The sequence below is a fragment of the Dendrobium catenatum genome, unplaced genomic scaffold (genome assembly GCF_001605985.2).
Source record: "Dendrobium catenatum unplaced genomic scaffold, ASM160598v2 fragScaff_scaffold_249, whole genome shotgun sequence".
NCBI classification, from domain to species: Eukaryota; Viridiplantae; Streptophyta; class Magnoliopsida; order Asparagales; family Orchidaceae; genus Dendrobium; species Dendrobium catenatum.
The window spans coordinates 1,043,930-1,070,115 of NW_021318711.1; the positions used below are offsets into that span (position 1 = coordinate 1,043,930).

A 26,186-nucleotide genomic window follows, 5' to 3' on the forward strand; every position below is an offset into this window, starting at 1 on the left:
TATTTGGTTTGTTGAGCAATGAATACAAAGTAAATTATAATATAATATAAATAGAATATAATGTATTAGAAATATTTTGAGTTGTTTGGATGACTATAGATGATTACTTTTTTGTGTGGCTTGAACTAAAGTTAATGTAGCGTAAAGCTCAACAAATGGTATTTGTCAGTGGCAGAGGACAATAACCTGTGATAGTAATGCACAGACGGGAGCAGTAATAACAGTCTTCTTGTCAGGCTAAGTAAGCTTAGTGATGCCATTCTTTCAATCTCTCCTCTTTTCAGCCTTTTGAGCACGCTTCACTGAAGCAAATTACACCATTTAAGTGCCAAGAACTACTCTATTGGTTTCTTTGTTCCTCTGTTGAAGCTCTGGATTCGACCAATTTTCGGAGTATATGGACTAGGGTTTGTCTCTGTGATCTATCTTCTTTTGCCTTCTTGCCATTGCTTGAGACCTTAAACCCTCAATTTTTACCCTTTTTTGTAGTTTGGAATATGCGGTACTGAAACGGTGGGTTTTCTTGCAGTGGACTGGAGGAAGAAGCTTTTTGGTATTTTCTTGTCTACATAAGAGTACTTTTTCTCCGGATCTGGTTGGTGTGTAGGTCAAGGTTGGTGTTATGAGATGGCAACTGATGTGGATCGAAGCTGCTACGGTTGGTCACGCGAGGATTTGGATGACCAGGACGACTCTAGGGTATGCCGGTTTTTTTTTGGTTGGATGGACTGTCGGTTTTCATTTTCATTTTTATTTTTGAAGAGTTGTTCTTTTTTCCCCCTTTGCTTGGTTTAGGTAAATATTATCTGGTATTCCTGAGTTTGGTACTGTTCTTGGTTATAACTATAATTGCTGTTGCTTATCTGAGATCTCGTGCTTGAGTCTATGGAAAGTAGATGCTAGGGCTTTGGGCCGAGTCATATATTAATAATTTCAAAGCGGATTATTAAATGCTAAGCTATTTAGCAATTTAATAATTACAGCTAAAACTATCTTTTGGACGGATATAACAAAAGACCATTATGGTCTCTTGATCATATGAGTAGATTCATCTATATTGTGCAAGTTAATTCGTCAAGATAAAAGGTAGTAGTGATGGATTTAAATCTAAGTCAACCACCATGCAAATGAGTCTCATCCAAAAAGAGAAATGGAACATGCTACCAACCACACCCAAGAGCACATAATCTTTCTCTACTTTTGGTTAGTTTTTCTCCTTAGTCCTATTTACTAGGTGGGACCCTGATCCTCAGAGTATGTTAGTATCATTTCTGCCTACTTAAAAGCTTTTGATGCTACATCTATCTTTGATAAGTTCTACCATATAGACAAGGGGCCAAGTCAATGTTAATTTCCGTTGAATCGATCGGTCAAGATGCTTAAAATATAATTCATAGTAAATGATCAATTATACTCTTGCATGATATTCGACGGCTTCTATTGTTATTGCTCTTGCTTGTCACTAGCCACCTTAAAAGTTGGGATTGGAATTGATTTTGCATTTGACACTTTTGAGCCTTTTTTTTCCCTTTACTAATATGATTAAGGAATAAAGATTGAGTTTACTCCTAGATTATTCACATGGTCTTTTAACCATCGAGTTTTCTAGGGTTTATTAACCTAGTTTTGAGAGGATTAATCCAAAACTCTAGATCTTGTTAATTTTGTAGCAATAAGAAAGATTGAAGTTGATGAAGTTAAGCTATAGATAGTTGGTTGGCCATTTTTCTTTCACATCCTTGTTGGCACTATGTGTGTCTAGAATTTTAGATGCTCTGATAGAGGGAGTGTTTATGGAAGTTCTTTCATATGTTACCTTAAGAAGTGCCAATTTTAGTGGAGAAAATACTAGTTTAATGGATTTCATTTGAGCTTAGAACTTGAATCTCCATAAATGGGTGTCAAACTGTCCAGTCTTTATGTGGAAATTCCAAAAGATCTTTGGAATGTTATACCATAGCTAAGTTTTGGGTCATTTTCTTTCATCATGCTAAGATCTCTAGGTAATTGAGGGCTTGAACACATAGATGAGGTGGGCCCTAGAGTGAAAGCCCATTCTCTTGAGCTCTGAAACTCCTCGACTTTGGTCAAGCAAAAGATGTTCAATCTTTTTCAAGTATAGTGCAAGAGAAACTTGATCGGCCACCTTAAATTTGACATTTATCACACTTGGTAGGATAGCCCTCTTTTCTTTCCCAGCATGCAATTAGATAGGATCTCATCTATGGTTTTTTTATATGAACTCTAAATCCAAGATGTACACACTTTTGAAAGATGAAAACTCATCACTCACTTTTGATAGAGGGGAAAGAAATGACCAATTGAAGGCCCAAAGGCTAGAATATGGTAGGCTCTTTACACCCCATGATCAATCTCAAGATTCAAGGGTTGGTTCAACTCAATGATCTTTGATTTCAACCCTTACTTCCACTCTTGTGAACAAAGCATTTGTCATTCCCAAGAATATTATGATCAAGGAAGCTTGACGATCTTGGGCTCGTTGGATTCGTCTCGTCGAGCCGCTTGATTCAACTATAAGCGTGTCACGTTTGGAAACCGTTTGGTAATCCAAATTGTAGTTTGAACCTTCCAAAAGTGCTTCGAGTCTTTGAATTTTGGACCCAGTTGAGCTTGGATTGAGTCTAATTTGGTGTTGTTGGGTTTGTATTTTGAGACTATCAATTCAACTATAAGTTTGCTGAAATCAGAGTTCCGATGATCCCAATTTTAATTTCGGAAGTTTCCAACTTGATTTTGCCTCAAGATTCGTGCATGATCAGAATGATTTTTTTTTACGTATCAATAAGAAAAGAAGCTTAATAGCCTTTTACTCCCATTCTCTGTAGATAGAATAGAAGTCCCATTTATTACTTGTAGGAGATTGAATTATGTAGAATGTAATAATTTTCAGAAGTTTTTATAGCCAAACTCAAATCTAATGGTTCTTTGAAGTTGCTTTTTTTAGAAATACTGTTGATATTTTGTTATTATGCCAAGTAGTTTCTAAGAATAAATTTGAATAATGGATACACAAGATACAGACAAGATAAGACATTAGGAATGTGGAATGACAAATCATAATGCAGACTGAAAATTTAGAAACATGATTATCTATAAGTTTGTGTTAGGCAGCCCCTCTTGGGCCGGTTGAACCCATTGAACCGGTCTCTAGTGGACCGGTTTATGTCTACAGGCATTGGCCCAAGGAGCTGGGAGGAAGCCGGGAAGGGAGAGAGAGAGGGCCGGCTAGTCATATGGGGCCCACATGCTAATTAAATATTGCTTTGGAGGAAATATTTGAGTTAGGGGCTGTTTAGGGAATTTGTAATTTTCCTTTTGGCTTTAATTAGTTTCTCTTGGGAGGGTTAGGGTTTCATCTTGAATTTGAATCTAAATTTGGGATTTCCTTGGTGTGCTTGGGCTCTACTCTCTTGGCTAGATATTTGGAGGGTTGTTTCTTCCTCTTGAATTGAAGAAACTTGTATCGTGTGCTGATTTGTCTCTTTCGTTAGCGAAATCCACTGTTTTTCTCTCAATTTCTCTACAGTTTTTCTCAATTTTACTGTGTTATTGCTGTTTTTAAAACAGCAGTTTACTGCTTGGAGATGATTGTGTTCTATCAGTTTGTATGTATGCTCACAAAGTTAAATGCAGTAGTATGAATAAAATTTAATATATTTGATTGTATTTCCAAGCATAAAACCTAGGAATAATTCTACCGAAGTGATGTTGTTAAGAGAAATTGTTTAGTAATGGATAATTAAAGTGAGGAAATCTATATAAGTTTTCTTTGTAAAATTACTTGGTTGGAGTAGTAGAGGTTGTATCTAATTTTATAAAAAATTATTAGACATTGTGCCCAAGTGCCAAGCGGTGTTCAATAAAATCAAAAATTTTTTTGCTAGAAAATAACTTATTATACATCCAATTAGCATGTAGAACACAAATTCGTAGATTTTCTGAGTTTTAAATGTGCTATATCGTTGCTCCGCATGACTTGGTGGCCCTTTGGATGTACCTTTGCTCCATTGTTTAAATATCAGCAACGATTTTTTTATGATGGATTCAAATATTCATATGTTGGGCTTCACTAGGACAGGGCCCTGTCTTTTTTGGTGACTTTGTATTTGTATTCTTTGGCTTATAGTTGTTGTGGCAGAGCAATTTTTGTGTGTTACTTGATTTTGAAATCTCTTATCCTCTTTTGACAGTTTATTTAAGGCAAATTTCTTGTGTTCTGAGCATGACTAGAATATGCTAATTGCCTTGTTCTTCTTTCAGGAAATTTCAATTTCCCAAATGCTTGATCATGGTTCCATATCCTTTGGAAGATTTGCTCTCGAGCCATTATCATGGGAAAAGAGATCAGTGTTTACTCATAACAGGTATCAAGAGGAGCTCGAGAAATGTAAGGCCCCAGGTTTGGTTGCACAAAAGAAGGCGTACTTTGAAGAATACTACAAGAGAATTCGAACTATGAAAACTTTGCAGGAAAACCAACACACTGAGCCTGAATCAAATTGTGGCCACAATAATGGTGTTTCTGAAAAGATCAGAGAAGATGAGAGAGCTGTACCAAGCAAGAGTGATGTGGAGGAAATGCTAAAGACTGTTGCTCCTGGTGTAGAGAAAGCTACAACTGAAGTATCCTTGGATGTTGATGGTGAAACTGCATTAGTGAAACTTGATTCACCTGCAAATCTCTCAAAAGAAAATAAAAATGGTGAAAGCCCTCCAAATTCGAAGCATTGGCAAATCTCGGACATAAATTCATATCATCATGAACCTATCAGAACAAGTATTGCGGATAGTGAGCTGCATGAATTTATAAGAGATGAGAAGAAACTAGAGCCACGGGGAATTATATCAGGAAGCATCTCACAACAGATTGGAGTAGAAAATCAGAGAGTTATAGGAAAGAAGAGTCATGGGGATGAATTAGATTATGTTATTGGTTCTGATAGAGAAAATGCTTCAATTGAAGTACCCTTGAGTATAGATGTTGAAACTGTGTTACTTGAAACTGATCCACCCGTTAATTCTTCTGACGATGAGAAAATGGGTGAAAACTCTCAAAATTCTAAGCAGTTTCAATTATTGGATCAAAATTCATGTAATCATGAACCTATCACAGCAAGCATTGAAGATTGCAAGCAGCAAGACTTCATAAGCCAAGCTAATGAAGTGATTTCAAAGGAAACGGAAAATTTTGTTCCAAATGATTCTTTTTATTCTTCAAGTTCACATAAAGTTTTGAAGGATAAGCTGAACGCAGAAGAAAAAAAGGTTAACCAATCTGTTAAGTGGTTTAAGAGCAATGCATTTTCTTCTGAAATTATGATATGCTCAATTTGTTTCCTTTTTTTTCCAATTGATGTTTGCCAACATAGCTGTTTTAGAATTAGCTCATTTTTTTTTTCTAAACAACTTTTTTAGAAAGTGTCCTTATGAGAACATTTTCTTTGATTTGATTAGATATTTATTGATGTGGAATTGTCACACCACTAAGTGTGTGGATCACCTAGCTAGCTGCAAGTTAATTTTAAACAATCTTGGCTTACAGGTGACTAGCTTAGATTGGTTGAAGCTAATATTCCTGATAATGTTGCATGCTGGCATGAATTTTGGCGTGGCTTATTATTGAGAATTGTTTTGTGCCAACAAATTTTTAAATAGCTTGTCAATAGACGCGTTGCTTTTGATATTTGTACTTGTATTTACCTTGCTTGGGTCATTCTTGATTCTTTTAATGTAGAGTTTTGTTTTTAAATGATCACATCTGCACAGTGACTTGTAAGCTTGCTATGCCTGAATTATCTAGTTCAATTATCTGAACTTAATTTTGCTTTCTTGTCCTTTAAATTAATTTTGCACCTTGGTACCGACCTAACTTTAGGTTCTCCCAGTTATAACTTGTTCTGTTTAGAAGCCAATTGTAAAAGTTGAATAACTTGGAATGTTTATAACATTTTTTGGCAGTTAATGCATCGTTCTTAATTGTTCTTTCCTAATTTAGTCCATTTTGGTTGATGGAACCTACCAAATTTCAATTTATTGTTATACAATGGAAATATAAAATCTGGGAAGATGTTACTAATTTTAACGGACTTCTGAAATTTTACTTAGGAGTAATCTGACTGCAAGATATTAATTGTTAAAATGCAAATGTTATGATAAGTGTTATTTTAAAATGTAAATATCATGACTTAATAAATTGATATTTTTTGGATTAGTTGAGCCCTGTGATAGGAAGTACTTGTATCACACGACTTCCTAGCCAAAATCAGTAAAATTCCAACAGTAAAACTGCTGTCCACAGCGACAAAACAGCAAGAAATAGGAAGAAAATGAGAGAAAACACAAGTAGGGACTTGTATTCCACTAGAAGCAGAGCAAAATAATCAAGATACAATTGTTCTTCGATCCGAGAGGAAGAACATAATCTCCACAATCTCCGGCAATGCCAAGAGCCCAAAACAAAACCTATATCTCAAATTAAATTTCAAAATTCAAGATGAGGAACCAATTTCCCCCCAATCTCCTAATTATACAAATTAATCATAAAGGACAATAATGGACTTCTTAAAACAGCCCCTCATTCAAAATTCTCCCTCCAACAATGCATTTTTGCCCATGCTTGGGCCCACCGAAATCCCGCTCCCCTCTCTGTTCTCCGCCTGGTTTCGCCCGGCTTTGAGCTGCCGGGTGTAGAACCGGACCGGTCTAGCTGGGACCGGTCCATGCGTAACATTACTCCCCTCCCAAAAACTTACCTTGTCCTCAAGGTGAAAGGAGGGGAATTGCTCTTTCACTCTTTCAAATGGCTCCCAAGTCGCGCGTTGAACTCAGGGAGGTCCTTCCATTGAATCAACACTTGTTGCCTTCTTGATCTGATCTTACCCCCATAAGCTCTAGGGGTTCTAACGTCAGTTCCTAATCCTCCGTCATTGTTGCTGGTAATTCGGCGCTAACTGCGTGCTCCCCCAGGGCTCTCCTCAGCTGTGACACATGGAACACCGAATGTATAGTAGCGGAGGGGGGTAACTTCAGACGATACGCTACTGCTCCAACCTTCCCCAAGATCTCATAGGGGCCAAAATATCTCGAGGACAGTTTCTCGTTCCTCCTGCTAGCCACTGATCTCTGTCTGTAGGGTCTTAGCTTCAAAAACACTTTCTCCACCACTTCATATTGTATGTCTCTTCTGTGTGTATCTGCTCGCTTCTTCATTATTTGTTGTGCCCTCTCCAGATGTTTCTTTAACTCTTCCAACACCTTGTCTCTCTCCTCTAAGTACTGTTCGACTAAAGAGACAGATGTGTTTCCCTTCCCATAATGTACTAAGTGTGGGGGGTCTCTTCCATAGAGCACCTTGAACGGAGTCATTTGGGATGTTGAATGGTACGAAGTGTTATACCAGTACTCCTCCCACGACAACCATTTAGCCCATTTCCTGGGTGTTTCAGAGGCAAAACACCTCAAATATGTCTCCAAACTCCGGTTAACCACTTATGTCTGTCCATCTGTCTGTGGGTGGTACGCGGTGCTCCTCTTGAGAATTGTGCACTGCATTCTGAACAGTTCTATCCAAAACTGACTGAGGAACACTTTGTCTCTGTCCGACACAATAGATTCTGGAATTCTGTGTAATCGAACCACTTCCCTAATAAATGTTACCGCCACTGACACTGCGGTGTAAGGGTGTCGCAGGAGGACGAAATGGGCATACTTACTGAGGCGGTCCACCATTACCAAAATGACTGTGAATCCCTCTGAGCGAGGTAGGCCGTCAATGAAGTCCATGGACACTTCCTCCCAAACTTTGTTTTGAAGCTCCAAGGGTTGGAGTAGCCCTCCTGGTGCCATCGCCATATATTTATTTTTTTGGCACACCTCACACCTTGCCACCAGCTTTTCCACATCTTTATGCATGCCCTTCCAATAGAGCTCCGCTGCTAGCCTCCTATATGTCTTTTGAACTCCTGAATGGTCTCCAACTGCACTGCCATGGAACTCCTGCAACAGGTGGGGGATATGTACGGAAGTTCGTGGCATCACAAACCTCCCTTGATACAATAATCTCTCCCCCTTGATGCAGTAGCCCGGATGGCTACTCTTGTCTTTCTGCAGATCCTCCCTGATCTTTCCCAATTCTTCATCTAGCCTGCTTTCTTCCTTGATGGCCCCCCAATCGACCATCAATTGTACCGACAGAGCTAGCTCTTGGAGCTCCCCAACACATCTGGATAGGGCGTCAGCTGCTTTATTTTCCAAACCATGCTTGTCCTGGATCTCGAAGTCGTAGCCCAACAGTTTGGAGAGCCACCGCTGATGCTCCTCAGTCACCATCCTTTGCTCCAGTAGATACTTTAAACTCCTTTGATCAGTCCGGACAATGAAATGTCGCCCCAAAAGGTAGGGACGCCACTTCTGAATAGCCAAGACAATCTCCATCAGCTCTCTCTCGTACACTGACTTCAGTCTTGCCCTGGTTGATAGCACTTGACTAAAGTATGCTACAGGCCTGTGGTTCTGCATCAACACTGCTCCCAACCCATATCCTGAAGCGTCGGTCTCTACTACAAAGACCTGACCAAAGTCTGGAAGAGCTAGGACAAGAACAGTCGTCATGGCTTCCTTTAACCTCTCGAATGCCTGGGTGGCTGCCTCTCCCCAGCAAAAATTGTCCTTCTTCAGCTGCTCAGTCAAAGGCCAGGCAATGGTACTGTATCCCTTCACAAACTTCCTGTAGTATCCAGTCAATCATAGAAAACCCCTCAATTCTATGAGGTTCCTAAGTAGCGGCCATTTCTACATTGCCTCAATTTTAATTTGGTCCGCTGCCCCTCCTTGAGATACCACATGTATTCCACGCTTGCCTGAGCAAAACTGCACTTCTTCAAGTGGGCTTTCAACTGGTGCTCCTGAAGCACTTCCAATACCACACTTAAATGTTCCAAGTGCTCCTCCACAGTCTTGCTGTACACCAGGATGTCATCAAAAAAGATCAGGATAAACTTCCTGAGGTGCTGCTTGAATAACTGATTCATCAAGGATTGGAAGGTTGCTGGAGCATTAGTGAGCCCAAATGGTATCACTAAGAACTCATAGTGCCCCTCGTGTGTTCTGAACGCTGTCTTATGAATGTCCCCTTCATTCTAATTTGATGGTAGCCCGATTTAAGATCCATCTTTGAAAACATCACTGCTCCATGCAGCTCCCTCGACGGTAGAACTCATTCCTTCTCCCAAAAATTTTCGCACCTCTTCTTTCATAGCCCATGCTCATCTCCTCCCTAGAAAGTGGTTCTAGCGGAGGCATTCCGTCATTCCCGTCAAGGATCTCCACTTCCGTAGTGTCCCTCCCCCTCAATGGTTTCGGGTTCCCGTATCTCCCATTGTCTCCGGTGGTTTCCCTTGCTTCCGATGTCGTTGGCTTGCCCTCCAACATCTTCTTCATCATTTCCTCCAAGGCCTGAACCTCCCATCCATCTTTTAATGGATGGATACGAATTGATTTTGAAATTCGGCAGTTCTTTCTTCCAAATCGGTCTTCAGTTGGCCGATTTCTCCCTCCAGAACTTCTACCTTCCTTCCGACCATCTTTTCTCCCACGGTTGTCGAGAATTCCTCTTGCGGACGACGATTCCTTGCTGAAATTTCAGAATTTCAGCCGCCGATGGTCCCAAGACGATGCTCTGATACCAATTTGATAGGAAGTACTTGTATCACAAGACTTCCTAGCCAAAATCAGTAAAATTCCAACAGTAAAACTGCTGTCCACAGCGATAAAACTGCAAGAAATAGGAAGAAAATGAGAGAAAACACAAGTAGGGACTTGTATTCCACTAGAAGCAAAGCAAAATAATCAAGATACAATTGTCTTCGATCCAAGAGGAAGAACGTACTCTCCACAATCTCCGGCGATGCCAAGAGCCCAAAGCAAAACCTAGATCTCAAATTAAATTTCAAAATTCAAGATGAGGAGCCAATTTTCCCCCAATCTCCTAATTATACAAATTAATCATAAAGGACAATAATGGACTTCCTAAAACAGCCCCTCATTCAAAATTCTCCCTCCAACAATGCGTTTTTGCCCATGCTTGGGCCCACCGAAATCCTGCTCCCCTCTCTGTTCTCCGCCTGGTTCCCGCCCGGCTTTGAGCCGCCGCGTGTAGAACCGGACCGGTCCCAGCGGGACCGGTCCAGGTGTAACACCCTGATTGTCTTGTTGAGCAAAGGAGTTTGAAGTTTTGTAGCTTATTTTTCGTGAAATCATATTCATAATTTTCTGTTGTAGATGTTGACCACCCATGTGCAACTAGGTGAAAAAAATAAGAATCATGATGTGATTTTCCCCTGGGTCTTTTGAAATTTGAATGCAAAAAGTCTTTAGCATAAGTTGGGGTGTCTCTATGAAGCCATTTAACACATTAACTTATGAGGCAAGAACAAACTAACATATGAAACTTTAAGTTCTGACATTTAATGAAGTAAACCCAGTGTGTATGGAACTCCAGGGACTTAGAATATCTGATTTAACGAGCAATTTCTCCAGAAGTAAATCCAGAGCTTATTGCACTCCAGAACTTAGAATAGCTTATTTAACTGGTATTGCCATTCTTTTCATGTTTTATGAGCAATTTCTCCTCTGGATGAATATGCTCCGAGGTTACATAATCAGAAGGTTTCTAGTCTGCTTAAGCATTATTCCTAAGTGTTACTGTTTTAAACCGAGGGAACAATGCTGAGGATAAATTTTTCTTTCAAATTGCAGAATCTTGCTCAGCTTTGAAAAATAGTTGTTGATGACCAAATGATCACCAATTTGGCTGCTGAGGCATATGACTGCTTCTACTTCTAATACTGGATATTAGTTTATTTTGTTATCTTATTTTGCTATCAGGAACATTCCAATGTCGCTGGAGGTTTTGTTAATTCAGAACTCAAATCCAAATCAGTAATGGTTACGTTGACACAAGTTTTGAGAGATTCTTCTCAAAAGAGAAATGGAAAGAAGAATGTCTGTATTGTTTCACATAAACAAACTGTTGATAGAATTTCAAGCAGCAAACATGCTACAGTTGCTTCACATGAATCAAACAAGAAAATGCATTCAAAGATTACAACTCCTCGCCCATTTTCTTTCGCAACTGGAAAGCAAGCTGTTGTTTCTATCAGTGCTTCAGCAAGATATGATGCTAAAAACATAATGTCTTCATCACCACTTCCTCATAAGAATACCAATTCAAAGGTTTGGTTTCTTGCAGCAGTAGTATTTATTGATCTCATCTATGCCATTTCCTGCTCATGTTGTATCTGCAAGTTTTACAAAGGCATGTATAATTATGTTAATTCGGTCCAAACTCCTTTAGTTCTTAAAAGTTTCCCATTTTATGTGTCCTTCATTTTCAAGATGAGGTCGGAACTCCTAATTTTGCATTTAGGAGAGGTTTTTCCTTACATTTATTATTTTATATGCAGTTAATTGTATGAACTTTGAAAAGAAACTTCAGAACAAGCTTTAGATGTGCTATTGTAGGGTGTTTTTATTCCTTGTTTGATTTCCTTGCTGCTATAATTCGTTTGTGGAGTTCATTTGTTACTTTTTAGGAGGCGTATCTTAATGCTTTTGTTAAAGGATAATATTGATAATCCACTTTGTCTAATTTGATACAAACAGGCTGTTTCAAGTAGACCAGGCATACCATACAGCCAGAAGAGGGGGAAACTGGAAAGCAGGTGATTTTTTTCTGTTAGTTTAAGGAGCATATTAAATGTTGCTTTCTTTCTTATCCATATTTTGGTTTAATATTGTAGCGGGCATGAACCTAGAAGACAACCTCTAGTCACCAGTGGACAAGCAATCCACCTCAAGGGAGCAAGTGCAAACAATGTGATTAGACCACCAAAAGCGAGGTGGGTGACCTTTTATTAACTTGTCTGCTTCATTTTTTGAATTTTCTCTCCAACAAGCGAATCTCTCTGCTAGAAGTACATGTTAACGGTAAATATAATTATGTCATGTTCTTGCTATTTAGAGGAGTCCAAAATTATTTTGCTGCAAATTTTGTGCATGGCATTACATTTTCTATACTATTAAAAGCCTTCTCTCTGTGGTTTTTCAGATCTGTAAACCTTCCCACGAGCTGTAAAGGTGGTAAAAATGTTGGAACCAACTCTAATAGGTACAGAAGGAACAATGAAGATGGAAAACAGAAGGTAATAGACGTAGTTTGTACCTCTTTTTGCCATTAACTAATGTTATTAGGATTATGCAACCTGCATAGGATAGTTTTGTTGCGTCCCTAACGAGTTTGTTTGAGAATATCTACAGATTTTCTAAATCTCTAATGCACTTTGAGGGAAACATAATAATGGTTTTAATCTTTATAATGTCTTTTCTCGGTGGACTAAGAGAATTTCTTTGAAAACCTTCGTTAAACATTAACCTGTGAACCTTCTGCTGATTTCTGAATTAAACTTTTCAGGCTAATGATGAAACATGTTTGAAGGAAGTTCGAGCACAGGGAAAATCCACTATTTTCTCTGTGATCTCCAGAAACCAGAACCCTGATAATATAAAGGTTAGAATAATGTTAACAATATCTTCTTTCTTTATCCATTTGCTTGAGAGCCCTGTTGTTCACGAAGAAATTAAAAAAAAAAAAGAAAAAAGAGAAGAGGTTGTAATTAGTGCATGAGGCTTCAGCATCAATGCAGACTATGAGCTGTTGATTTATGCAGCTTATTCCTGTTTTGTAGGAGAAATTATTAGGTGCGGAGCTTGAATGTAGAGATACGTGTAGACATCTACTTAAAATTTGACACGTGGAGTACACTTTGGTTGCGTTTTCTTTGTGCGCTTTACTGTGCTTTAGTTGTATTTTAGTTACGCTTTGATTGCTCTTTTGTTGCGTTTTTTTACTGCGCTTTACCTATGCTTTGACTGTGCTTTACCCGCGCTTTGGCTGCATTTTTGGTGCGCTTAGCTTAAATTTCCGCGAACACATTAAATATACAAAGTAAAAAATAAATCCAATTGAATATCCACGTGTCCACTCAACATGTTAACATTTTAATGTAGTCCAGACGTACCTCTACGTCCAGACTCTGCACCTAATAATTTCTCCTATTGTAGAGGCTATTTTCATAGTTGAACCCCGTAACTTCTATATTATAAAATAGGCAACTAATCATTGCAAGAACCTATTGATCATATTGCACTGAACTTTGATTTGAAAAATGAAAGAATTGTTATCTTCTATGTTAAATTCCTACAGATGGCTCGATCAAGGATCAAGGATCTGTTGTCAGTGAATACGAAGAATTCACAGCTCGGTGATAATTCACTAGTCGGGAGGAAGCCCAGGTAAGTGAAGGCTTTCTCAACATTTGCATTTGCTCCTTCGCTTCCATAGAAAGACCCTCAAGTTAATTTGGGTACAGGCCGGAGAAGCCCCGCTGGCGTTAAACTGGTACGAGCTTCAGCCATTGCAGTGCTGGAAGTGATGACTAATCACAACGGTCGATTTTGCATGTAAATATCATTCTATCATTTACAGTATAGTTATGTTTTCTTAGTTCCCATTATCATATTAGCAAGAAAATGTAGTTTTGGTAGAAATGTAGTTCAGATATCTTAATCGCTTGGTATCTTTTCAAGCCATAAACATGCCATTTATGTAACTTCTCTGCCACACATGTACTAGCATGATCGATATGAAATTATGAAGAAAGAGCAGCAAAAAATTTTCCACTCTTAGTAGGGTTGTTGATCTCTTAATGCTCTAATTTTTTGTTAATTTGATCGGTTGGATTCATTGATTAGATAATCAAGATTTCATTTGAAATATCTTTCTTATTATTTTTTAAAGCAATTTTTTAATTTAAAACAGTTTTTTAATACAAAAATTTTTTACTTTTGATTTGGATGAGCAATACGGTAAAATCTGAGCAACTTTGATAGCAGTTTTGTATGATCCCCAATTGTACTGACCAAATTATTATCGTATAGACGGCAAATGAACTAATTGTGATAGCAATCCTATAGTTCGAATAAACGCAGATGTTTTTTAGGATTTTGAGAAGAATTGTATTAATCATATTGTATAATTTGACCGTAATACTTAATAAATAGTAACTTTTTATAATTTTTTATTAACTAATAATATAAAAAGGATAAAGAAAAAATTGAAGAGATATTCATTGACTCTTTGAAACGTTATGATTAGTAGTGTCAATTTGGGTTAACGGGTCGTGTTCGGGTCAAATTTGGAATTGACACGGCACTGTTCGGGTCAATCCGAACTCGATCCGTTTTTAAAAATGGGTCAGCTTTTCGGAATCGAACCTGACCCGATTCGTGATCAGGTTAACTCGACCCGACACGAATGATTCGAAGTTGACCTAAAATTGCTAGTTTTCGGGTAAAAAATTGGGTCAATCTTCGATTTTTGGGTCAAAATCGGATCAAAAAAGGGTCAATCTCCGGTTTTCGAGTCAAATAGGAGTTTTTGTGTCATTTTCGGGTTGTTGTGTCAACTCGAACCCGACCCGATTTTTAAAACGGTTTGATTTGTTGATCCCGAACTTGACTCGTTTTGGGTCTGGGTTGACCCTAACTCGGATTTTTTGAGTCGTGTCAAAAATTGACACCCCTAGTTATGTAGTCACAAATTTTGAGAAAAAAAATTTTAAGTAACATCTCTCTTCCTCGAAGCATTCAAATGTTTTTGAATGATTGTGTGAGGTTTCACTTTGTGGTTATTCTCAAATTATATTCTTATGATCCTCTTATTTAAGATGACAATGTTTTAAAATCAATAATTTTAAAAAATAAAGAAATTAATTAAATATTGAAAATAAAAATTAAATATAATCAAAGTCATTTATTTAATGGGTGAATCATTGCTAACTCAGTTGGGACAAATCGTTTAACGGGTGATTTGCTACAGTAACACATATTTTTAGTTTTTTTAATATTCAATTAATTTATTTATTTTTGAAATGTATCTATTTTAAAATTTTGCTTGTTCTATTTTCATATAAGAGATTCATTATTTCATATTAAGATTTTTAAATATTATTGGAGATTAGAGTTATTCCATGCAAAGATTAATTAAAGAGAAGTAGTTTAGGGTTTAGTTATGGTGTGTGAAGAAGAGGGCAAATTATTGCGTCCGGTGTCTGGATTCGTCCGGACATCAATCCAGAAGCACCACGTCAGCAAAATATACCGGAGCCCATTATATTTGGATGACATGGTGCATATGGATTGATTGTCCGGACGTCAGGTGACCGGACGCAATAATTCGCCGAAGAAGAGAGACTTCTCTATCATATTAGGAGGAGAAAGATGAAATAATATTGGAATGCTTGAGTACAGAATTTGGAGAGTGGATGTAGGTTTGCAGGTCAAATCACTCACATTTCTTTTTTTTTTTTGTCTTTTTTAAAATTTCTTTTTATATTTTATTTTTATTATAATAATATGTTATCTATGTAATGGAGGCTCACGAATTTTCAGAAATAATAACAAGTAATTATTTGATTAAAAAAGTGCAATATAAATGTCAAATATTTTATATTTAAATATTTAAATATTAATATATTTTATATTATCACTCTTTAAATAAAAAGCTCCAAAATAAATAAATTCAATTGAGACTAACTCAAATTGAATTTATTAGCTCGTGAGATTCAGCGCATAAGCCGTGTGCCTCAATTATATTATGAGATATTATTACGTGCGGAGTTTTGATGGGAGAACCGTCTAGATCTATGTGTTACACGACAAGTACGCAATAAAAAATAAAATTATATATTTATTATATATCATCACAGAATTCTGATGATTCTTCCGTGCTGTCAATATTTACACCTCAAAAAGTATAAATCGATGCTCATAATTTCTTGGGTGAGGGCATTGAATTTATTAGATCGTCATGCCTCAATTATGAGAAATTATTATGTGCGGTATTCGAATGGGAGAATCATAATAATTCTATAAAAATACATAATGAATACATAACAAAAAATAAAATTATATATTTATTAAATGCCCTAATAAAATTTGGATGATGTAATAATCTCTCTTCAATTACACCTCAACAAGTATAAATAGATGCCCATAATTTCTTGGGTGAGGGCATTGCAGTAATTCGACTCCAGAAGGTTCGTCCGACCAATATTTAATCCTCGACATAAGGAGAGAGGTTGTTCGGAAGTTTAGCCCTAGCTAGCCATAAGAGAGAGAGGTCGCGTGGAAGAAACACGTCTTTTGACACGTTGAGAAATACTAATGGCGTCATTCTCGGAAGCCCCGCCAGGCGATCCAAAGGCCGGAGAGAAGATCTTCAAGACCAAGTGCGCGCAGTGCCACACGGTGGAGAAAGGAGCAGGACACAAGCAAGGTGTGGTTCTTTTCCGATCTGCGGGCTCATGTTTTTTTATTTGATTTTTCTTCATGAAACTCTTTCTGTAAAGCTTGTCCTTGATTTGCTGCTTCGGAATGCCTTTTCATTGATTTGGTGTACTTTCTCACGATATTGCTCTAAAGTTCGAGATCTCCATTTGTCATTTGTCAATTCGTGATTTTTTTCTCTTGCTGTTTTTCCTCTCCCTTTTCGGTTAAAGGACGTGTTTAGGGCCATTTGCTCTTCGTTTTTATCACTCCTTCGTAAGAATATTTATGGGGTTTTTTTGGTTAAATACAGTGATCCCTTGTCGCATTTGGTCATTTATGGTCTGGATCAACTTTATGTTGCCAGCTTAACTGGTTGATATTGTGGATAGGCTTAACCGATTGGGTTCTTTTAATATAGGATTTCCTCCAGTTGGTGTTAGAGTATTAAGGCTCGGTTTTGTTCAATTGATTACTTCACACTGTTGGAAATATGCGGGGATACGATTGCATGAAAATGAACAAATAAATTGTTTAAATATGAAAAATTAATAATAAAGAATAAATATATGAAGGTGTACAATCTTCAGATGGTGTCCATTCGTGTGTGATTTGCGATTGCTCCTCCTACCAAGGTTCAATTGAGGCTCATTCATCGATTCTATCATACCACAAACTTGTAGAGTATTTTGTAAAAACTACTCCTGTAGAGCCAAAAATAATATGGAAGTATATGAAGATAACAAAAGAGAATAATGTTTTGATATAGTAAAAAACTTATTGTGTGTGTTAAGCTGAACATAAAGTTTCTTATTTGGGGAGAAATTGGAAAAAAAAAGATTGAGCTATTCTTACTATCATGCGCAGGATAATATTCAAAGTGCATGCATGATAAGTAATTCCCCTTCTTGAGTGAAGAAAGAATGCTATCCTTTGAGAAATTTCAAGAAACGTGCTACTTGCCTATGTCCATGCAATAAGTAAAGCTTGGATCATTTCCACCATAGGGGGTTAATTTTGTTTTAATCGAGTTGAATAAAAAATAAAAACATCAATCCCCTACCTGATATTAACATTTTGTATCAGTATGGGTTCAATATTTTGTACATGCTCGGTAGATTGATGTACTTTCCACATTTAGTAATGATTTTATTAGATCAAAGATACTTGATGGATTTAAATGCCCTTAACAAAGGACTTCTAATTGATGCTTTGCAATCATCACACAACAGGAGTGTATTGTACTTAAAATGTGTAATGTATCTATTAATGACCGTTCATTGTGCTTATTATCATTAGAGCTATTAAGCACTTAAATCAAATACCATAAATGCTGTCTCACCACTACTCTCATGTAGGTGAATATTGAAGGGTCTCAATGATAATGCAAACCTGTTAAAGTTCCACAATGGGCTTATTAAAAGTTGAGCTTAACCTGACTAGCATGCTAAATAGAGTGTAGCGCAATATGGATGGATGAGCCAAACTCATCATTTACAGCATCAGCCAATTTTGTTTATATCCTTTAAACCTATTGGTCAAAGGATCACAAAGGTAGGGGTCCATTGCTAGTGGTCGTTATCTGTGATTAAAGTTAAATCCATCTCCTTATTGGTGTTAGCATCACTGTATTTGATGGACCATTGGTCCATTTGTTTTTCTTAGTACATCTTCAAAAATCATGTGATGAAGTTTTGGGTATTTAATGGCCTTTGGTTTACTAATCCTAATTTATTGGTCTGATCTACATTTGTTGCATCATTTTTTGTGATTTCCATGGCAAGATACTTCTGTGATTTTTGTAAAAGGATTCAAATCTATTGTTTCTTGTACCGAGCATAACTTTCTGTGGGTTATTTGGTGGTTTGACCAAGAATTATGATTTTTACTCCATGAATTAAATAACTCACTTGAGCGGATCCACCATCAAATGTGATCATCTTTTGGAGAGTGGGAATTATAAATTAATGATCTTGAACGGTGTAGTGAATGCTTTTTGATTCAATTGAAATTTTTTATTCCAGTTGCAATCTTGTGTGCATGTTAGATGTATGATTCTTTTGAATGTGGTGCATGTGAGACTACCTAATTTCTTGGAATGTTATCTACTCGTATTTGTGTGAGACATGAATCTTCTACACTAGGCTGATATCTTTTTGTTACTTATTGTCTTTTTATTATTTTGGTTTTGGTAATGCATGGGTCTTAATTTTGGTTGAATTGGTGATAATTAGATGGCAATGTAAAATTCAATTGCTTGATGTTTTTTTGTTGTTCAAATGTATTGTTGATTTTTGGAGTAAAGTGATTGTTGCATCATAGTTTTGGTTCAAATTCATGTATAATTTGTTTTGCAAATAATGATTAATGGCCTCTGATTTATGTGATCCACATTCATTGCATGATCATAGTTGTATTAGAAAACCTTTAACTCTAAACTATCCTACAAAACTAGCTCAACATCACATTGTGCTCCACGGTCTCGAAACCTACCTTAGGAGCATATAATCCTTTGCATAATTCTAAGAGTATGATAACTCCTAAACACATTTAGGGTGCATCCTCTAGTACTAAATGCAGATTTTGAATCCATTCTAAAGATTGACATGGCCAACAAATAAAAAGATTGGTATGGCCAACAAAGCACTAGCCATAAGTGAATTTGGGGAGTCTAGTGCTATCCACTTTTTACCATAGCAAAATGTCAGAACTTATACCATCTTGTTCCATATTCTCCCTTAGTGCAATCCAAAATGGATTTGTTGACCAATCCATGCCACTTTTGTGCTTCCAATTTGGATTTTTTGACCAACCCACTTTTTTTTGTGCTTCTAACTTGGATTTGTTGAAAAACACAAACCCGTTTTTTTTTGTGCTTCTTATATATTCAAATAAAACGGGAATCTGATTTTGCACCAATTATCCGCTCCCTTCAGTGGAACTTTGTCCAATGTCCAGTGGTTACAAAATCTGATTTTTTTTCCTCACCAGCCTTGCAAGCTCAGTTGTGAACTCCTTTGAATTCAGTATCTCTATTAGATTGCCATTCCCTGAGAAGATGATGGACTTCACTAATTTCATGAAAAGAAAGTATTACACAAACTAAACTTGAAATTCGCTTAGATAAAAGAAATGTTCTAGGGGCTATTTGGTTCCAAGTTTTTAAAATTCAGAATATTTTAAATAGTGTGTACTAATTGTGTATTTGATCTACGTAGAGTTGTTTGGTTGAGAGTAAAATAAATGCAATAGATTTTTTTTTTTTTTTTGTATTTGGTTTAAAAATTGAACTAAGTGTAAAATCTAGCAGTGGTAGGTGGAATTTGGTGGAGACTGCGATCGACTAGCAAAGCCTCACTTATGCGGTCCCAAATTGGCGAATTTTAAATATATTATAAATGAATTAACTGGGGAATTCAAATTCCTTTGAATATTATTTTGCATTTGTTTTACTTTTAACCGAGCACCAAAAATCTCAAGACCTATGCATTTATTTTATAATACACCCATGATACTTGAAACCGAACAATCCCTTAAAAAGGCCACCAGCCTCTTAACATCAAGCCAATTAGGATCTGTTGGCACTCCTTTACCCGGCTGAAATTCATTGAAATAGTGAGGATCCCTTTGCTCAAGTCTATTAAAAGCTTTGTCAAATTTGATAGTAGCATCCTATATAAGTAGAATTTCATTTCGTTGATACATCAGGGAAAGAAACTTTGAATTTTCTCTAACTCAGCATTTTTTGAAATTATGCAATCTTGATGGAGATTTTTTGACATACTGATTTGGAGATAAGATCTAATTAGTGATAATTAAATTGTCTAAGATCATGTTTTAGGTATCAAATCATGAAATCAGTGAATGTTTGTATTTTTTGAAATTTTAATAATCCAATTTCTTGATGGATTCTATTCATTGTGTTATTTTTAGATCACACTGTTATCAAAGTGGACTTTGCTAAGATTCCTTAGATGAGATCATCTTTCCAATGAGTCATTATAAGGAGATGGAAGGCCTAGACGTTGGGCAATTTTAGCAAACTAAGCTAATGACAGGGTAAGGGAGAATTAAAAATCATGTTTGTATGAGCTTGTTTTGAATTTTTTCAGCAGTAGAATAATTTCTGGTGGATTGGGCCTTATATAATTTATTATTGTAGATAGGGCTTTTTGTTTTTGTAGAATTTGTTTAGGAGTAGATTAAATTTTATCCTATGCCGTAATTACCTATTGAAATGCCAATTGGCCACAATGAAAGCAAGCAGAAATTTCTCTCAAAGCTCATATTTTCCTTCTCATTCTTCTCCAGCTGAAGCCCTTCACTCCATCCCTCGTTTTCTGTTACCGTAGCCAAAGGCTTTCAATGCCTGCTGTCCATTTCCTCTGCTGTTGCCTGCTGTCCATTACTATTTCTTCTTCTGTTGGCTGCTGTCTACTGCTATTCACTCGCTGTTTACTTGCTGTTCGCTGCTTCTGCTATTTATTTGCTGTATGTTGATGTCGCCTCTGTTTTTCTTGAGGTTTTATGGTCCAAAGTTGATGACATTGCAATCTAAAAGGTGTCCAGCTGAACCAAGTATTAGAGTTAATTCAAGTACAGGAATAATGGAAAATTATAGACTATAGTGTTGTTTTGAAGTCATCTTGTTCTAAAACAACATTTTTTTTTATGTCCAGTTGAGGAAAACTTTAAATCAGAGAGAGAAAACTCTCTACAATATGAAAACTCAATTAAGAGATTATTCTACGGTTCAAGTTGATATTAGAGTGCTGATATTTGTTTGATTCATGGTACAAACATAGAAGTGATATAAAGAGGTGGATAAACACTTGTTGTCTTAGAGTTGTATCAAAAACCAATAAACAGATGGAAGCAAGAACATCAACAACAACAATAAAGCCAATTAACGGTCAACAATGATTCTATAGCAAATCTAGCTTATCAAGTGATTAGAGTATTGAAACATATGGCAACCATGATGGAGTGGATAAGGATGCAAACAATCACCGCTATGATTACTGGGCTAAGTCTTGTTCCTCCTCTTCCTATGTTAGATGTAAACATATTTGAAGAGAATGAAGATGAGGATATGACTACCACTCATAATTGATGTAATCATTCAAAATAGAAGCAAAGGTGGAGATTCCTGCATATGATGGGATGGATGATGCCAAGAAGCTAGATGCAAAGACCAACCAGTTGAAATCTTCACTTTATGGCCCATGACATGGTTGCCTTCGCACAATTGAAGTTAAGCCATTATGTCATGATATAGTGGTGTACCCATTTTGAAGATGAATGACCATCAAAGGGTGACTTGGGAGGTCTCTAAGAAACTAATATGTCGGAAATTCTACCTAGTTGTGGTATATAAAAGATTGGTGGAAGAATTGACACTGTTTGAAGTAATGCTAAAGGTAGTTTGTGAAGGAGTATACCATAGAGTTCCATCACAGTCTTATTGGGAATAAATTTTAGTGAGGTACAAACACTGATGAACCATACTTTAGAGTTTCATTTTCAAATTGCAAATAAACTCTGACTTTTCCTGATTGCTTATGTTAACCAATGAATATGATGATAGTGACCATAAAGCAAAAATAAATTAATACCCAAGAACAATTCGAAAATATATATCTTTCTTCAAAAGAGGGAAAAGATGAACGACAATGGTCCTTTTCTTGTACAAGATTAATGCCCTTGCTAGGTCTATGATCATTGCTAGATACGGGATCATATCAAAGAAAAATATTGGAAGTTACACTCTAAACTCTATATTGAAAGAGTAGAAGAAAGATGGTAAAGAAAAATAGCTGCTATTATGGTGGGACAACATTGTGCTTAGTTCATTGGACAAGGTAGATCTATGTTTTCTCTAACGACAACGCTTAAGGATATAATTGTGTAGTCATCTTTCAATGTGGACACATGAGAGGAGTTATTTTTCATCAAGGATATAGGTCAAGCAAGAGGTTATCAGTGCAAGCATCAACACAACTAGAAAAATTTCATTTCTGCTACATTGATGTGAAAATTAGAGCTGGATGCTATAACCCATCCTAATCCTTACCTTTTGGATTGGATTTAGAAGGGACCTAAGAAGAAAATTGATTGCTAGTATCATTCGAAGTTTGCAATAGCAAGAATTACATTGATGAGATGGTATTTGAGGAGGATTCACTTGACATTTGTAAGTCATCTTTGACAACTCTTACCTTCATAATATGTATGCGAATGCTACATCTATAATCTTATTAGTGTCATTTCACCAAGGAAGGAAAAATCTTTCTACTTAAAAAGAGTAGGTCATATATGGCAGGCAAAATAACAACAAGGCTAGTAGGTATATTTATTAATTTAGGTCAAAATTTTCTGTTGGAGTTGGTTTTTCCTTGTTGAATAAGAAAGAAGTCATGCTTTCTTTATTTTAGGCAAAGGTCATATGCACTGTATAATTTAATTGACTAATAAGTACAACACATCTATGGCATCATTGCTGAATCTGTTGATGTACCAAAACCCAACTGCCATGATTGACTTGACCAAAATGAAGGTGATTAAAGTTTGGTCAAGATTGAGTAAAAGACATAGTATCTCTAGCCAACCAAAGCCTTCGTGAAGGAAGAAAATCACATCCTCCAAAAGAGAATCAGACTAGAGTTTTCAAAAGTGAAGCCTTCATTGCTGAAGAAGGAAGATTAAGAACCACCCTCTTGCCAATTCAAGCAAAAAAATTGATTAGAATTCAATGCCTCATCAATTTTTGTAGGTTGAAAAGAGGCGGCATTATTGTAAAATCAAGTCAAACTAAATAACACAAGTTGGACTGGACTTTGGATAATTGCAGGAGGTTTATTAACAAAGAAATGCTACTGAAGCTGCATGAATCAAGAAGTTCTTGAAAAAAAATTATGAGATTTCTTAGAATCTTTTTGAATGGCCTATTGACAAACACAATAAAATGGAGCCTTCTGCCATATGAAGTTATGATTTCAGAAGGGTGAAATCCTCTTAAATGTAGTACTGGTGATTGAATCAAATAGGTGATTAATCAAATCGTATGATCATGATTTGAATATTAGATCATTGAAATATCAAATGGATCAGAACTTTAATTATTTGATTTCTTGATGGAAACTATTGATGGTGGTGTTCTTATATCACACCATTAAGTTCAAAGTGGATGCTGCTAAGAGTCTATAGGCATGATCAGATTGTTAATCAAACATCATATAGGGAAAACCAAGTCCATAAGTTGGATTATTTAGAACCTTAATGTTTTGGCCATCTGAAATCAAGGGATTATAAATTAATAAATAAATAAAGTGATGCCAATTTGCCCTAAAGGTCTGCCTGATCTAAGTCAACTCCCCTGATTTTAGATTGTTTTTTGTGTTCACTTTCCATTTTTCCATAGATTTGTTCGTAACATGAAAGTTTTATATTGTTTTTACTGAAACTGTGTATACGATTGCTGAATCCTCCATTTAAGGTTGAAATTTAGACCATTTAAAAACGTCAATTTAAATTCAATAACTGAAGCTGAATGCGAAGTATAAATTTGGTTAGGCACTCCACACATCGTCTGAATGTGCCTGTTGTTCGGCCTCACAATGCACTGCTCATTTTGGGACGATCACAGGTTGGCAGCTGTTCAGCCGACATGTCCAAGATTGGCTGCTTTACCGGCTGCACTTTTTTAGATGATTCCGGATAGCAAGGCATGGCTGTGGCCTCGTAGATAAAGCTAGACCATTAAACCATACACTGCTGAACTAAATTGCTTAAATTTTCATAATAGTACTGTAGCTGAGGTAGAATCTTTAATCCTTGTATGTTTCTATTCTGTTATGTTACTCTTAAACAGTGTATTTAAAATCGGATCTGGCCGGCCGGTTCGACCATGAATAGATTCAGTTGCCAGTCCGGAGAAGTTGAAAAATCAAATTTGTATTGAACTGGTTTGAACTGCCGGTTCGACTAGTAATTGGTCAAACCGGCTTCGGTTTGGTTGAACCAGCCAGTACGATAAATAATTTTTTTAATTTAAATAAAAATTTTAATATTAAATTTTATGTAATTAATTTAAATATATTTTTAAAATCATATGCTTATGTAAATAAATTTAATTAGAATATAAAACTGCTAGCTTGTCACATCGTGCAACTTGATTTTTTGTTTGTGATTTGTGCTTTACATTTTAAAATTCCTCTTATGATGCGTGACTAAAACTTAATGAGAATTTTACATGTGCTTGAAATATCAAATATTCAAATTGCTTGAAATGCAAATTTGGGTTAAAAATGCATATAATTTATTGAAGTTAGAAACATAATTTTTTTATATTATAAAATTTGTATATTGTATTAACATATAATTATATTTGTAATATATATACATATAATTATATTTTCAATATATATATGTTAAAATTTTAGTATTTATTACATCATCTGGTTCAACCCTGGTTCGACTCTGATTAAACCATCAAACCATGAACCTCTCCTTTTTATTGTTCGTTTTCACAACCTTGCTTTTAAAAGTTATTAAAAGATCAAATAAAACAGGTAGCTGATCAGTTTGGCAAATGTTGTTTTTAAGTTTATTGAACTTTCTCTAGTTTTAAATCCAGCTCTCATTGGTTGTGTACTGTATATGTTACTTATGTTTCTTATTCTTGTTTATATTAACATTTGATATGTAACATTCTGCGGTAGAGGACAGTCTAAATTTCTAGATTTGTATCTTTAGGGCCAAATTTGAATGGCCTGTTTGGACGGCAATCTGGTACTACCTCTGGATATTCTTACTCGACAGCAAACAAGAATAAGGCTGTGATTTGGGAGGAGTCTACTTTATATGAATATTTGCTTAATCCTAAGAAGGTACTATCATTAGCATTTGATTTTCTTGAAGGAGGAATGTTAGTGGTTATTATGCTCCTCTTGGCATTCAATAGCTCTGTTTACTTAATCACATTTTTTTTAATCTTTTTTAATCAATTTATAGCATATCTTTCCTTATGATATTTTGTGTTCCTCGTTATTTTGAGTTTTAGGTTTCAGGATTTCAGTATACAAGTATAATTTTATGTTTTGAAGGTTAAAGGGGCTGTCAAAATTTTTGTGGTCATTATGCAATAATTTTAATTTTTCTTATAGTTTTTTTATTTAAGATTAATATTTTTTTGTGCACTTAATTGCGGTGAGACCCCCAATGCTTTATGGTGTAGAATGCTTTCCATTAAAAGAGAAACATAAAATTAAGTTGAGTGTTGTGGAGATGAGGATGCTCGGGTGGATGATTTGCTTCACTCTTATAGACAGAATGCAAAATGAGTATATATGTGAAAAGGTTGGAGTAGCTCTAGTGGCATATAAGATTAGAGAGAATAACCTTAGATGGTTTGGTCACATAAGATAACAGCCTTCTGATAACTCGGTTAGGAGAGTAGATGTATTAGATTATACCTATATTAAGGTAGGGGTAGACTTAAAAAGACTTGGTTAGAAAATATTATAGAAAATATTAGAAATGACATTTTTTTATTAGATTAAATGAGAATTTGACTCTTACTAGGACACAATGGAGAAAAAAAGATTCATGTAGTTGACCCCACGTAGTAGGATAAAGGCTTGATGTTGTTGTATTATGTTGTCCACCATGTAGTTTTGAAAAAATTATATATTAGCACTAAGAGAGAAAAAAATAGAAAACTTTATAACTCATGACTTTGTATTACATATTTATAAAGAAAGAAATATATATTTAAAATTATT

General features: G+C 36.0%; 2 protein-coding genes across 4 annotated transcripts; both read left to right on the plus strand.

Annotated features, from left to right (window-relative positions):
• The first annotated feature begins 214 nt into the window (after positions 1 to 214).
• LOC110102858 lies at positions 215 to 13,764 on the plus strand. 3 transcript variants are annotated; one of them, XM_028693275.1, is made up of 10 exons: positions 215 to 407; positions 490 to 699; positions 4,282 to 5,286; positions 10,906 to 11,253; positions 11,683 to 11,741; positions 11,820 to 11,918; positions 12,128 to 12,221; positions 12,491 to 12,586; positions 13,283 to 13,371; positions 13,449 to 13,764. In XM_028693275.1, exons 2-10 carry the CDS (start codon positions 628 to 630, stop codon positions 13,471 to 13,473), a joined length of 1,887 nt encoding a protein of 628 aa, XP_028549108.1. In that variant the 5' UTR covers positions 215 to 407; positions 490 to 627; the 3' UTR covers positions 13,474 to 13,764. The 3 variants fall into 3 exon arrangements, with proteins under 3 accessions (XP_028549108.1, XP_020687009.2, XP_028549109.1); XM_020831350.2 differs by having other exon boundaries at positions 530 to 699; XM_028693276.1 differs by having other exon boundaries at positions 530 to 699; positions 11,823 to 11,918.
• Positions 13,765 to 16,196: 2,432 nt separating this feature from the next.
• LOC110102847 (cytochrome c-like) lies at positions 16,197 to 25,448 on the plus strand. The gene is made up of 2 exons (XM_028693277.1): positions 16,197 to 16,414; positions 25,159 to 25,448. Exons 1-2 carry the CDS (start codon positions 16,303 to 16,305, stop codon positions 25,431 to 25,433), a joined length of 387 nt encoding a protein of 128 aa, XP_028549110.1. The 5' UTR covers positions 16,197 to 16,302; the 3' UTR covers positions 25,434 to 25,448.
• Positions 25,449 to 26,186: the final 738 nt, after the last annotated feature.